Below are 13,876 nucleotides of genomic sequence, written 5' to 3' on the forward strand. Positions count from 1 at the left end.
TTGCATTTTTATACCGCCCAATAGCCAAAGCTCCCTGGGCGGTTCACAAAAAATAAAACCATTCAAAGTAGAGAGCTTTGGCTATTGGGCGGTATAAAAATGCAATAAATAAATAAATAAATAAAGTATAAAACAAACAGTATAAAAACATGATATAAAATACGCATTAAAAACTGATTAAAAACATACCATACATGATTAAAACATCTTTAAAACATCCTAAAAACATTCTAAACTTTCACTGGATAGGCCTGCTGGAATAGATCAGTCTTCATTGCTTTTTTAAATTCTAAAAGACCGTCAAGTCAATGAATTTCCTCCGGCAGGCCGTTCCACAGTCTGGGGGCGGCAAAAGGAAAGGTCCTCTGGGTAACAGTTGTCAGCCTAGTCACTGACCAGAGTAAACCCTTCCCAAAGGACCTGAGGGTGCAGGGCGGATTGTACGGGAGAAGGCGATCCTGCAGGTAGCCTGGACCCAAACCATGTAGGGCTTTAAAGGTAATAACCAACACTTTATACTTCGCCCATAAACTAAGTGCCAGCCAGTGGAGTGATTTTAAAGATTCCTCCATGCTCAGCGTACAAATGCAGCTCTCTGCTCCTGCTCTGCTGGCCTCTAGCATGCTACTAAAATGTTTTGCAGGCTAGTAACTTCGGGGTGCTAATTTGCAAGGCTGGAAGAAACAACGACCCCCCTCCGCCCCAATCCCTCTTTTGTGTCCAAGTTAAATAAGAGCGTAAGAGTTGACTTAGGTACCAGATAACGGTCTGATATACCACTTCCAGCGCTGACCGAGGTACTTCTGGTGTGCTCCAGAACTGGCCAGAAAGGGCAAAGGCCTCTGTTAGTTCTCTTGTCTTGGGCAGCATAGAATCACAGACTAGTAGAGTTGGAAGGCCATTGAGTCCAACGTGCTGCTCAATGTAGGAATCCACCCTAAAGCATCCCTGACAGATGGTTGTCCAGCTGCCTCTTGAAGGCCTCTAGTGTGGGGGAGCCCACAACCTCCCTAGGTAACTGGTTCCATTGTCGTACCGCTCTAACAGTCAGGAAGTTTTTCCAGATGTCCAGCAGGAATCTGGCTGCCTTTAACTTGAGCCCGTTATTCCGTGTCCTGCACTCTGGGAGGATCGAGAAGAGATCCTGGCCCTCCTCTGAGTGACAACCTTTTAAGTATTTGAAGAGTGTGATCATGTCTCCCCTCAATCTTCATAGAATCATAGAATCATGGAATAGCAGAGTTGGAAGGGGCCTACAAGGCCATCGAGTCCCCCTGATCAATGCAGGAATCCACCCTAAAGCATCCCTGACAGAGGGTTGTCCAGCTGCCTCTTGAATGCCTCCAGTGTGGGAGAGCCCACAACCTCCCTAGGTAGCTGATTCCACCGTCGCACTGCTCTAACAGTCAGGAAGTTTTTCCTGATGTCCAGCCGGAATCTGGCTTCCTTTAACTTGAGCCTGTTATTCCATGTCCTGCACTCTGGGAGGATCGAGAAGAGATCCTGGCCCTCCTCTGCATGACAACCTTTCAAGTATTTGAAGAGTGCGATCATGTCTCCCCTCAATCTTCTCTTCTCCAGGCTAAACATGCCCAGATCTTTCAATCTCTTCTCATAGTGCTTTGTTTCCAGACCCCTGATCATCCTGGTTGTCCTCCTCTGAACACGCTCCAGCTTGTCTGCGTCCTTCTTGAATTGTGGAGCCCAGAATGGGATGCAATACTCTAGATGAGGCCTAACCAGGGCCGAATAGAGAGGAACCAGGACCTCACGTGATTTGGAAGCTATACTTCTATTAATGCAGCCCAAAATAGCATTGGCCTTTCTTGCAGCCATATCGCACTGTTGGCTCCTATTCAGCTTGCGATCTACAACGATTCCAAGATCCTTCTCGTTTGTAGTATTGCTGAGCCAAGTATCCCCCAACTTGTAACTGTGCCTTTGGTTTCTGTTTCCTAGATGTAGAACTTGGCATTTATCCCTATTAAATTTCATTCTCTTGTTTTCAGAATGCAATTTAATCCCACAGTGCCAGTGGCCACACAGCAAGAGTTCCTTGGATTCTTCTGTGGGTGGGATGGGATACCTTGACACCACTGACTGAGATACAGCAGGAGTGGCCAACCTCTGGCAGGGCTTTGTGGCATTCCCACCACCTCTGAGTGGAGCATGAGGGCACATAGGCTGGCTTAATGTAGCCAGGGCTGCTCACTGGCTTCGTAGCCCAGAGGCAAACCCACGCTTCACGTTGGTTGGCCCAGAGCCGAAGCCCCTGCTTTTAGGGTGACCTGGTTCAGGACCAGTTCGGACACTTCAGTGCTGGAAGCGGAGGACAGGCTGTGCTTGCACACTGTCCCAGGCGCAGTCCCTGGCATCTGAAGTGAAAACCAGGCTGTGCAACCCAGGGCTCTTGCATCTGAAGGCTGTGCAACCCAGGGCTCTTGCATCTGAAGTGAAAACCAGGCTGTGCAACCCAGGGCTCTTGCATCTGAAGTGAAAACCAGGCTGTGCAACCCAGGGCTCTTGCATCTGAAGTGAAAACCAGGCTGTGCAACCCAGTCCCTGGCATCTGTGCAACCCAGTCCCTGGCATCTGAAGTGAAAACCAGGCTGTGCAACCCAGGGCTCTTGCATGCTGCTAGTGCAGCCGGCCAAGCGAGTGGCACCCTGCCCACCTTTTCCCACAGCCCAGCTGAGCTGCCTCCCCAGGTTTTGCCTTCTCTCCTGGCACGGAAAAGCTCTCGGCTCCGAACAGCTGCTGATTGTAGATAAGAGCTTTTCCCTCCGGTGCCCTGGCACTTCTCTCGGGTCTTAGCCGGGGGAAGCTGGTGACCCATGGCCGGTTGGGAGTAGATCGTTTTAGGCCTCCACCTTCTATTCGTCTTTTCAGTTCTTCAGATGGAAAGCTGACATGTTGAGACACCTTGTCCAGAGTGCCTTGGACTCCTAAAAAGAAAAGAAAAAAAACACCTCCGGAAAACGGGGCCTCATGATATCTCTCGAACTCCCAACTTGACATCTGCCTTATTCTAATGGTACAGGTCTGTTGCAGCCCAGCCCATGGCTGCAGGAGCAGGGGTTGCAGTAAAAGCCAACAACCGTCCCCCACCCTGCAAAAGGAGGACACCTTGGTTATGTATTTGCTGGTTTAAAAAGGACCCATTTGTCATTTAAGAAGAACAGGTAGGACGTGCAACAAAATGTTGCAGCCTATCCTCACTTAACAGGAGTGCTCCTATTCAGGGTCTCCGCCGGCCATGCCCGCCTCCGAGATGTTCCGTTCCGTTCCCCCTCCAGTTATCCATTTCCCTTTTTCCACTCCACATTCCACGGCTCCTAGGCATGCCCATGGTTCATCAGTCAGTTCTGGAGAGTTTTTGCCCTCTTGTGCTTTCTTTTTAAACCTTTTTTCCCCTACCTCTGCAAGTCTTGGGGCTCCCCCTGAACCTGCTAATAACTCCTTCTTGTTTCTCACCGGTGCTTTTTGATGAAGACCCAACTTGTTGACACTCACCACCGGAGTTCGCTGTGAGTGTTCTTTTACATTCCGTGTCTCTCTTTCTCAAGATCCTGGGGTTGTGGGTCCTGTCTGTGTTGTGGGGCCCTTGACGGACCCAGCCTTTTCATTCTAAAGGGCTGTTCTGGGTCTGGCGTTGCTGGTGCTAGGGTGGGAAGTAAATCTGAATATGCCTTCTAAATAAATTTGGTTGGCAGGTCTAATACAGCAGTGAGGTACATTAATAGCATCTTTGGGCCCTCTTTACATAGCAGCAACACTTGGGCATTTTAGCAAATGCACTTCAGAGGAGAGACTGAAAGAACTGGGCATGTTTAGCCTGAATAAGAGAAGATTGAGGGGAGACATGATAGTACTCTTCAAGGACAAGCTGAATATGAGCCAACAGTGTGATATGGCTGCAAGAAAGGCAAATGCTATTTTGGGCTGCATTCATAGAAGTATAGCTTCCAAATTGTGGGAGGTACTGGTTCCTCTCTATTCGGCCCTGGTTAGGCCTCATCTTGAGTATTGCGTCCAGTTCTGGGCTCCACACTTCAAGAAGGACGCAGACAAGCTGGAGCGTGTTCAGAAGAGGGCAACCAGGATGATCAGAGGTCTAGAAACAAAGCCCTATGAAGAGAGACTGAAAGAACTGGGCATGTTTAGCCTGGAGAAGAGAAGATTGAGGGGAGACATGATAGCAGTCTTCAAATACTTAAAAGGTTGTCACACAGAGGAGGGCCAGGATCTCTTCTCGATCCTCCCAGAGTGCAGGACACGGAATAACGGGCTCAAGTTAAAGGAAGCCAGATTCCGGCTGGACATCAGGAAAAACTTCCTGACTGTTAGAGCAGTGCGACAATGGAATCAGCTACCTAGGGAGGTTGTGGGCTCTCCCACACTAGAGGCATTCAAGAGGCAGCTGGACAACCATCTGTCAGGGATGCTTTAGGGTGGATTCCTGCATTGAGCAGGGGGTTGGACTCGATGGCCTTGTAGGCCCCTTCCAACTCTGCTATTCTATGATTCTATGATTCTATGACTTGAAAGGTTGTCACACAGAGGAGGGCCAGGATCTCTTCTCGATCCTCCCGGAGTGCAGGACACGGAATAACGGGCTCAAGTGACAGGAAGCCAGATTCCAGCTGGACATCAGGAAAAACTTCCTGACTGTTAGAGCAGTACGACAATGGAATCAGTGACCTAGGGAGGTTGTGGGCTCTCCCACACTAGAGGCCTTCAAGAGGCAGCTGGACAACCCTCGGTCAGGGATGCTTTAGGGTGGATCCCTGCATTCAGCAGGGGGTGGACTTAATGGCCTTAGAGGCCCCTTTCAACTCTACCATTCTATGTTTCTATGCTTCTAAGTTAAGTTCTCCCAGCCCTAACATACTGCATAATGTTGCTGTGACAAACAGTTACTGCAATGCAGTGTTTTGGTAGCGAGTAAATGGATCTCTCAATGTGAACAGGAAATATGATTAACGCGTGAATAATAAACATTTTGTCTCATTTTTTTTTTGAAGCGTAATTGTGTTCCTCCTCCTAAAGTACTTCTCCCAGAACTTCAAAGTAGTGTAATTAGTCTGGAATCAAATAATACTGCCTTTCGCCTCCAGCCGCCCGGTTGCGCTTTGCGACAAGGCACTGTCTATTAGTCATCAGTGGAAGGTGAGCGTTCTGTCATTCATTCATTGGATACAGGAAAAGGTGTCTGGAGTCTGTTTCTGGCTTTGCAGCGTTGCATTCGGCCGAAGGCGGAAGCGTCTGCTTTGGTCCTTGGGGTGGGCGGGGGAACTAGGCAGACCACGGAGGCTGGGGGAGTTCAGTGGAACGTTGCACGGAACCGGGGGATGGTTCTTCTCAAAACATTCCCAGTTTTCCCTAGCTGCGGCCTTCACTGCTGTGCAGCTGCCTTTCCTCTTGCTCCTGGATTTGCACTGCAGCGAGCACAGAGCTGCCATTCAGTGGGGACACAGTCAGATCATAGAATCATAGAATAGCAGAGTTGGAAGGGGCCTACAAGGCCATCGAGTCCAACCCCCTGCTCAAGGCAGGAATCCACCCTAAAGCATCCCTGACAGAGGGTTGTCCAGCTGCCTCTTGAAGGCCTCTAGTGTGGGAGAGCCCACAACCTCCGCAGGCAACTGATTCCATTGTCGTACTGCTCTAACAGTCAGGAAGTTTTTCCTGATGTCCAGCTGGAATCTGGCTTCCTTTAACTTGAGCCCGTTATTCCATGTCCTGCACTCTGGGAGGATCGAGAAGAGATCCTGGCCCTCCCCTGTGTGACAACCTTTGAAGTATTTGAAGAGTGCTATCATGTCTCCCCTACATCTTCTCTTCTCTAGGCTAAACATGCCCAGTTCTTTCAGTCTCTCCTCATAGGGCTTTGTTTCCAGACCCCTGATCATCCTGGTTGCCCTCCTCTGAACACGCTCCAGCTTGTCTGCATCCTTCTTGAATTGTGGAGCCCAGAACTGGACGCAATGCTCTAGATGAGGCCTAACCAGGGCCGAATAGAGAGGAACCAGTACCTCACGTGATTTGGAAGCTATACTTCTATTAATGCAGCCCAAAACAGCATTTGCCTTTCTTGCAGCCATATCGCACTGTTGGCTCATATTCAGGTTGTGATCTACAACAATTCCAAGATCCTTCTTGTTTGTAGTATTGCTGAGCCAAGTATCCCCCATCTTGTAACTGTGCATTTGGTTTCTATTTCCTAAATGTAGAACTTGGCATTTATCCCTATTAAATTTCATCCTGTTGTTTTCAGCCCAGCACTCCAGCACTCCAGATCATAAGAAGAGCCCTGATGCTGGATCAGACCCAGGGTCCATCTAGTCCAGCGGTCTGTTAACACAGGGGCCAACCAGCTGCCCATTGGAAAGCCACATGCATAATAATAATAATAATAATAATAATAATAATAATAATAATGGCCACCAGTTTGAATGGCTTTAGATGGGGGTTGGATAAATTCCTGGAGGTGAAGGCTGTCGATGGCTGCTAGCCCTGACGGTTGTGTGCTATCTCCAGTATTTGAGGCAGTAAGCCTGTGTGCATCAGCTGCTGGGGAACATGGGTGGGAGGGTGCTGTTGCACTGTGTCCTGCTTTGTTGGTCCCTGACCTACAGCTGCTTGGCTATTGTGTAAACAGAGTGCTGAACTGGATCGACCCTTGGTCTGATCCAGCATGGCTCCTCTTACGTTCTTATGAAAGGAGTGCACCAGCGTACTCCCACCCATGTTCCCCAGCAACTGGGGTACATAAGCACACTGCTTCTGATACTGGAGGGAGCATCTGCTTCTCAGATTGTGTAGCCAGGGTAAAAAAAAAACACTCCTGTGCTCTCCTTCCTGTATTACAAATATATTCGCTCCAAAATCCATATACTGTAATATCTTTATTAGCTCAACTCAAAGACCGCAAAAATGTGCACGCTTTTGAGATTCCCCAGTTCTCTTCATCAGGCAAGATGTTACAAAAAGCAGGTTAATTTATTTATATTTTATTTATTTGTTACATTTATATACCGCCCCGTAGCTGAAGCTCTCTGGGCGGTTTACAAAAGTTAAAAACAGTAAGCATTAAAAAAGTATACAGAATTTAAAACCATCAAAAACATAAAGACAACAGTATAAAAACAACAGTATCCATTTAAAAATGACAGTTCTGGGGTCTGTTAAAAAACAAACTTAGCATTGTTAAATGCTGTTAAATGCCTGGGAGAAGAGAAACGTCTTGACCTGGCGCTTGAAAGATAACCGTGTTGGCACCAGGCGAGTCTCATCGGGGAGATCATTCCACAGTCGGGGGGCCACCACCGAAAAGGCCCTCTCCCTTGTTGTCAGAAGTTGGGGACTGAGGAGGAATAGGAGCAGGGTGACAGGAGGGGTCTGTGTAGTCGGGGTCTTAAGATGATATGGAGGAGCATTTGCAGACATCAAAATGGGGCTTTGCCAGGTGATGAGAAGGTTTCAGCCCCCCAGGACCACGAGGAAGAAGAAAACAGCAGACAGAAGTTGATCTTCCATTTTTTAAAAAGTACAAAATCCAGCTGTTTAGTTTTTTTTTTAACTAAATACACGAATCATAGAATCATAGAATAGCAGAGTTGGAAGGGGCCTAGAAGGCCATCGAGTCCAACCCCCTGCTCAATGCAGGAATCCACCCCAAAGCATCCCTGACAGATGGTTATCCAGCTGCCTCTTGAAGGCCTCGAGTGTGGGAGAGCCCACAACCTCCCTAGGCAACTGATTCCATTGTCGTACTGCTCTAACAGTCAGGACGTTTTTCCTGATGTCCAGCCGGAATCTGGCTTCCTGTAACTTGAGCCCGTTATTCCGTGTCCTGCACTCTGGGAGGATGGAGAAGAGATCCTGGCCCTCCTCTGTGTGACAACCTTTGAAGTATTTGAAGTATATGCTTTAAGTATATGCTTCTTTAGATGTGACAAGTAGTCCACTTATTGGAACAGGTTGTGTGAAGCAGTCTTAAGAAGCCATTTATGGGCATCCCTTAAAAGAAAACCTTGGAAAGATACCCCTGCTCTCTTGGCTGGTACGTAAGGCAGCATATCAACATGTTTTCAGACGCAAAGGCCAAATCCTAGTGAGACCAGCTGCTAGCCAGGCTGTCATCCTTCTGCAAAACTGATCTGCTTAGAGAAGGGTTAGATGGCAAGACGCCAGGGATTTGTATTTTTGCAAACAGTTCTGAATGCAGAATTGTTACTGTGGCCGTAATCATGATTTGCCAACGTATGCTCGGAAACCGTTTATAGCCCCGTCACGCCAGGCGCATCGTGTCTGGTGTTTGGCTGGACATAGCAGAGCTCACTGGTAATTCCCCGTCTGTCTGTCTCTCTCTTTCTCTCTCTGTCCCCCATCCAGATACTCCGAACGGAGCCTTACGAAGTGCATTGGGATCACGATAGAGACCAGGCCGGATTATTGCCTGAAACGGCACTTGAGCGACATGCTCTCCTACGGGTGCACCAGGCTGGAGATAGGCGTGCAGAGCGTCTACGAGGACGTGGCCAGAGATACGAACAGGTGAGCAGAACCGTAGGCTTGGGCGAGACCTCGGAGATCATCTAAGCTACGGGCGCAGAATTCCATTTCGTAGAAGCTCTCGGGGGGGGGGGGGGGACGTGTGTTCAGGGGGGCGGAGCCAAAGTCAAAAAGGGGGAGGGGCAAAATATCAGCGCACTTTAGCTTAAACACACAGAGGAGGGCCAGGATCTCTTCTCGATCCTCCCAGAGTGCAGGACACGGAATAACGGGCTCGAGTTAAAGGAAGCCAGATTCCAGCTGGACGTCAGGAAAAACTTCCTGACTGTTAGAGCAGTACGAGAATGGAATCAGTGACCTAGGGAGGTTGTGGGCTCTCCCACCCTAGAGGCCTTCAAGAGGCAGCTGGACAACTCTCTGTCAGGGATGCTTTAGGGTGGATTCCTGCATTGAGCAGGGGGTTGGACTCGATGGCCTTGTAGACCCCTTCCAACGCTGCTATTCTGTGATTCTATGATATGATTAAAGCTTGTGCTGCCAGTTTCGGAGCCTCAGGAGAGGCATTTCAACCTTTCAAAATGGGGAAAAGCTGCACTGCAACAGGGAGGCCACCAAACGACTGATTGGGGGTTGGGGGGAAAGGCAACGGGGCCAGAGAAAGGCGTGTGGTCAGCCGAGGAACGCCAGAAGGCGGACTTGGCCTTTTGCCCCCCAGCTCAGTACAGGCTCTGCAATGTGGTTACGCCATTGCTTAGGCCCTTTCTACACCTAAGGGCCTTTGGGGAGGGAGGGGGGATGATCCCAGAACCGCCCCGGGAGCTTCAGCTATTGGGCGGTATAAAAATGCAATAAATAAATAACCTCCTGTAATGTACTTGTGCGTCTAAATGGAGGCGTGATGTCCCAGAAGGAAGAGGGACGTCATGGCTGTCGCGCCTGCCCGCCCCCAAAAAGTCCTGACCCCGCTCACCCCCCGATGTTCCTGGACTCCCCCCCAGCCTTCCCTCTGCTGACCCCCACTACTCATGGGGAGGAGGGAAGAAGTTGGGATGGGTGACCACACCGCCTGCAGTCCTCGGGATCATCCCGGGGTTGTGGGAAACACCGGGTTAACCGAGGTCTCGGTTATCCCGGGGAAATGGAGGAATCGTCCCTGCCTGCTCCCGGGATCCCCTGTGCATCATTTGGACACACAGGGACAATCCAGGGGCGGGGAAAATCGAAGATGTAGAAAGGGCCTTAGAGAACTTTAAAAGAAGATTTGATCCATTTGTGGAGGAGCGTGCTGTCGGGATAGCTGTATGGAGCCTCTGGGGGGCGGGGCGGGGGAGAGGCCCATATTCAAAAGGCTGCATATCAGACACAGCCTTTGAACCGGTTCATTGCCCCACTGACCTTGGAGCTCGCGGCCTCCGCGGCCTCTAGAATTCTAAGCAGCGCAGGGCAGTGGGGCTGCTTGCAGCCAAAGGGTCAGTAGGCTGACCTGTCTTAATGGGAAAGTAGCACCCGCTAGACTCATAAGTGGGGTGTTTTCCCCCAAAACACCTTGAAAGGGGTTGCTTGTACCTGTAAGGAGGTGTTGAGTGAGTGTCCGTAAGAGGGACAGTGCCTGGGAATTGCGCTTCCCCCCCTCCCACAGATTCCGGCTGGACAGCAGGAAAAACTTCCTGACTGTTAGAGCAGTCCGACAATAGAACCAATGACCTAGGGAGGTTGTGGGCTCTCCCACACGAGAGGCCTTCAGGAGGCAGCTGGACAACTCTACTATGCTATGATTCTAATTTCTGGTGTGTTTCGCTGTGCTGTGCCAATAATGTCTGTGTTAGACTTCTCATCTCTCCTGGCTTTTAATTGTTTTGGGTTGTGCTTAAGACTGGAGAGGCTTTTGTGCGTGACGTGTTAAAGGAATGTAATAAAATCGAAACGATAATAAATAGGAATGACAAAGCACTTTGTGCGCAGAGAGGTGTTAGTCATAAGAAGTAATGCTAAATCAAGCTTGTTTTGCTGCATATTCTTTCAAATTCCTTGGGCTAAAACTCCTGGCGGAGTGGTTATGGGGAGGTTAGTTCAGCAAGCCGCGAAATGTGGAAGACACGGTCCCGCCTGATGCAAGGAAGGCTTGGAGATGCCGTGCAGGAAAACAGAAGCATTACGCTCACCCTCTTGGAGTCCAAGGAAGAGACTGTGTGTTTGCTCAAGTGGAAAATGCTTCCTTCTCTCCTGGATAATAAGTCTGTTTTTGGGGGGAGAGAAAGGATTCCTTGTTAGACATGTCCATTGGGGCAGGAGTCAGTGAACCGTAGGGAACCTTGAACAAGGAGGACACCAGTAAGAGAACTGGTCCAGGCAGGAGGCTAGACAGTCAAGTAATAAGGTGGGGAGTTTAAAGCGGCAGCAGTCCATAGAAAAACAGAATGGCTTTGATTTGGAGAGGGTCTTGTGCAGACGGCCCCTCTGAGGACTCCTTCCCAGTGGGGGCCCTGACCCCCACCATTCCCAAAGGTCCTTTGACCTCCAGGAGCAGCTTTTGGGTGGAAGCGTGGGGGGGCAGGAGGTGTCCGGAAAGCCAGTTCTGGGCTCAACAATTCAAGAAGGACGCAGACAAGCCGGCTTCCTGTAACTTGAGCCTGTTCTTCCATGTCCTGCACTCTGGGAGGATTGAGAAGAATCATAGAATCATAGAATAGCAGAGTTGGAAGGGGCCTACAAGGCCATCGAGTCCAACCCCTTGCTCAATGCAGGAATCTTCCCTAAAGCATCCCTGACAGGTGGTTGTCCAGATTGAGAAGACCCCCTCCCCGCCTTCCCCTTACCTTTGTGACGAAGGGAAGTGGGAGCTGATGGGAGAAACAGGGTCAGGAGTCGGGGGGGCTGCTCCAGAGATCCCCACCGGCTGCCCTTTTGCTCTGGCAAATGACACTTGCTGTGGTGCTTTGCCCGTCCTTGAAGCTGCAAAGGGAATGAACCCTGCCAGCTTTGAAGGGCTTCGCAGCTAGACCAGTCCTTGGAAGAGCGGATGGCCCAGATCCGTAGGAAAAACCCTTCCTTCGATCCATCTAAACATAATCCCCATCAACTCTTCTTTTTATTATTTTAGCTGCAAAGGGGAAAGAACCTGGACTAAAAAGAAATAATGCTTTCAATATAGCGTCTTGGTGTGGTGTGTTATGTGTGCCGGTGTGCGCGCGCGACAGACTGTGCAAAGAATCCCGTTAGACTGCAGCTTTCCTCAACCTGGGGCGCTCCAGATGTGTTGGACTGCATCTCCCAGAATGCCCCAGCCTGGCTGGGAGGAGCAGAAGCTAGATATCCCGATAGTTGGGGCTTAAGCTTCCAGACGCCGCTACCAGCATAGCCTACGGTTAGGAATGCCAGGAGTTCAATCCCAAACCTCTGGAGATCCTACTTTTTGCCCAATCCCCCCGCCCCAAGGAATATCCCCGGCAGTGCTACCCAAAATGGCTTTAACTGGAGATGGTTGGGCGTGGAACTGGCACCTCCTATGTGCAATGCAGCTGCCCTGACTGTTGTGCGTTACTAAGCCTGATCAGGCAGTCTCTGTACACAGCATCCTCCCAGCTGCTTTCTTCTGAGAGGTCAGGCACTTTAGGACAACGTTCTTTTTATGTTTAGACAGGCAAAAGGCCTCCAACTCCCAATATACCACCAGCCAGCATAGCTGGGAGTTGGAAGACTGTTGTCTGTTTAAGGGCCTTGCTAGACCAGGGTTTTGCCCGGTGCGAGCCCCGGCCCGGCCCCTGTGTGTCCAGATGACGCACAGGGGATCCCGGGCTCAGGCAGGGGGTAATCCTCCCTTGGCGTGGGATAACCGGCACAGGTTGTGGCCCAGTATTTCCTGCGGTCTCAGGCTGAGCCTGTTCCGCCGCTTTTCCCTGCTACCGCGTTTACTCGCGAGTAGCCAGGAAAAGCAGTGGGCAAGCGCTGCGGCCATCAGGGCAGGGTGGGGAGATGGGGGGGAAACGGAGCCAGGGGGAGGTGTGGGGGGGAAACGGAGCCAGGGTGATGGGGGGGATCAGAGATCGCGGGGGATGGGGGAATCGGAGATCGTGGGGGATGGGGGAATTGGAGATCGTGGGGGATGGGGGAATCGGAGATTGCGGGGGATGGGGGAATTGGAGATTGCGGGGGATGGGGGGAATAGGAACTCTTGGGGGAAGGGGGAATCGGAGATCGCGGGGGATGGGGGAATCGGAGATCGTGGGGGATGGGGGAATCGGAGATCACGGGTGATGGGGGAATCGGAGATTGCGGGGGATGGGGGAATCGGAGATCGCGGGGGATGGGGGGAATCGGAGATCACGGGGGATGGGGGAATCGGAGATCGTGGGGGATGGGGGAATCGGAGATCACGGGTGATGGGGGAATCAGAGATCACGGGGGATGGGGGAATCGGAGATCGTGGGGGATGGGGGAATCGGAGATCACGGGGGATGGGGGAATCGGAGATCGCGGGGGATGGGGGGAATCGGAGATCGCGGGGGATGGGGGAATCGGAGATCGTGGGGGATGGGGGAATCGGAGATCGCGGGGGATGGGGGGAATCGGAGATCGCGGGGGATGGGGGAATCGGAGATCGTGGGGGATGGGGGAATCGGAGATCACGGGTGATGGGGGAATCGGAGATCGCGGGGGATGGGGGAATCGGAGATCGCGGGGGATGGGGGAATCGGAGATTGCGGGGGATGGGGGGAATCGGAGATCACGGGGGATGGGGGAATCAGGGATCATGGGGGATTGGAGATTGCGGGCGCGTGGGCGGGATTGGGGCGGGGGGGAATCGGGGGCAGGAGGAGTAGGGAACCCTTTATTTTTTAAAAAAACAAAATCTACCTTTGCCAATGGTGCGTTCCTGCGCACCTGGCCCTTTAAGGAATAAACAAAATGGAGGACGCGACGGGGCTTTCCTCCAGCCCGTTGCGTCTGACGTCTGGACTGGAGCGAGGGCTCGCCGCTCCTCCTGCACGGATTCACAGGTAGTTCTAGCAAGGCCTTAACCCTGCGTAGGACGGTGCCCTTAACCTTTCGAGTGCATCTGTGCGTGTTTCTAAACCACGTTTCCTTTCCGCAGGGGCCACACGGTGAAGGCCGTGTGTGAATCATTCCACTTAGCTAAAGATGCCGGCTTCAAGGTGGTGGCGCACATGATGCCGGACCTGCCCAACATGGGACTGGAGCGAGACATTGACCAGTTTGTGGTAAGAATGGCCTCGGATCGGCTTGGCCCCTCTTTGACTCTTTTTTTTGGGGGGGGGGGGTTTCGTCTCCTTTATTGACATTATTTCCGCGTCACTTTTCTGCCCACCGGGGCCCTCAAAGTGATGCACAATAAAAATCT

The 13,876-nt window shown here is 51.1% G+C and overlaps 1 protein-coding gene across 1 annotated transcript in view; it reads left to right on the forward strand.

The window, feature by feature from the left end:
- The window catches only part of ELP3 (elongator acetyltransferase complex subunit 3), a 121,429-nt gene that overhangs the window by 27,349 nt on the left and 80,204 nt on the right, over positions 1-13,876 (forward strand). Inside the window, exons 8-9 of the mRNA XM_063123742.1 lie at positions 8,398-8,559; positions 13,610-13,736. Of these exons, the coding sequence (XP_062979812.1) occupies positions 8,398-8,559; positions 13,610-13,736 (289 nt within the window). The remainder of the gene's footprint in view (positions 1-8,397; positions 8,560-13,609; positions 13,737-13,876) is intronic.

This window comes from Elgaria multicarinata, chromosome 4 (assembly GCF_023053635.1).
Source record: "Elgaria multicarinata webbii isolate HBS135686 ecotype San Diego chromosome 4, rElgMul1.1.pri, whole genome shotgun sequence".
Taxonomy (NCBI): Eukaryota; Metazoa; Chordata; class Lepidosauria; order Squamata; family Anguidae; genus Elgaria; species Elgaria multicarinata.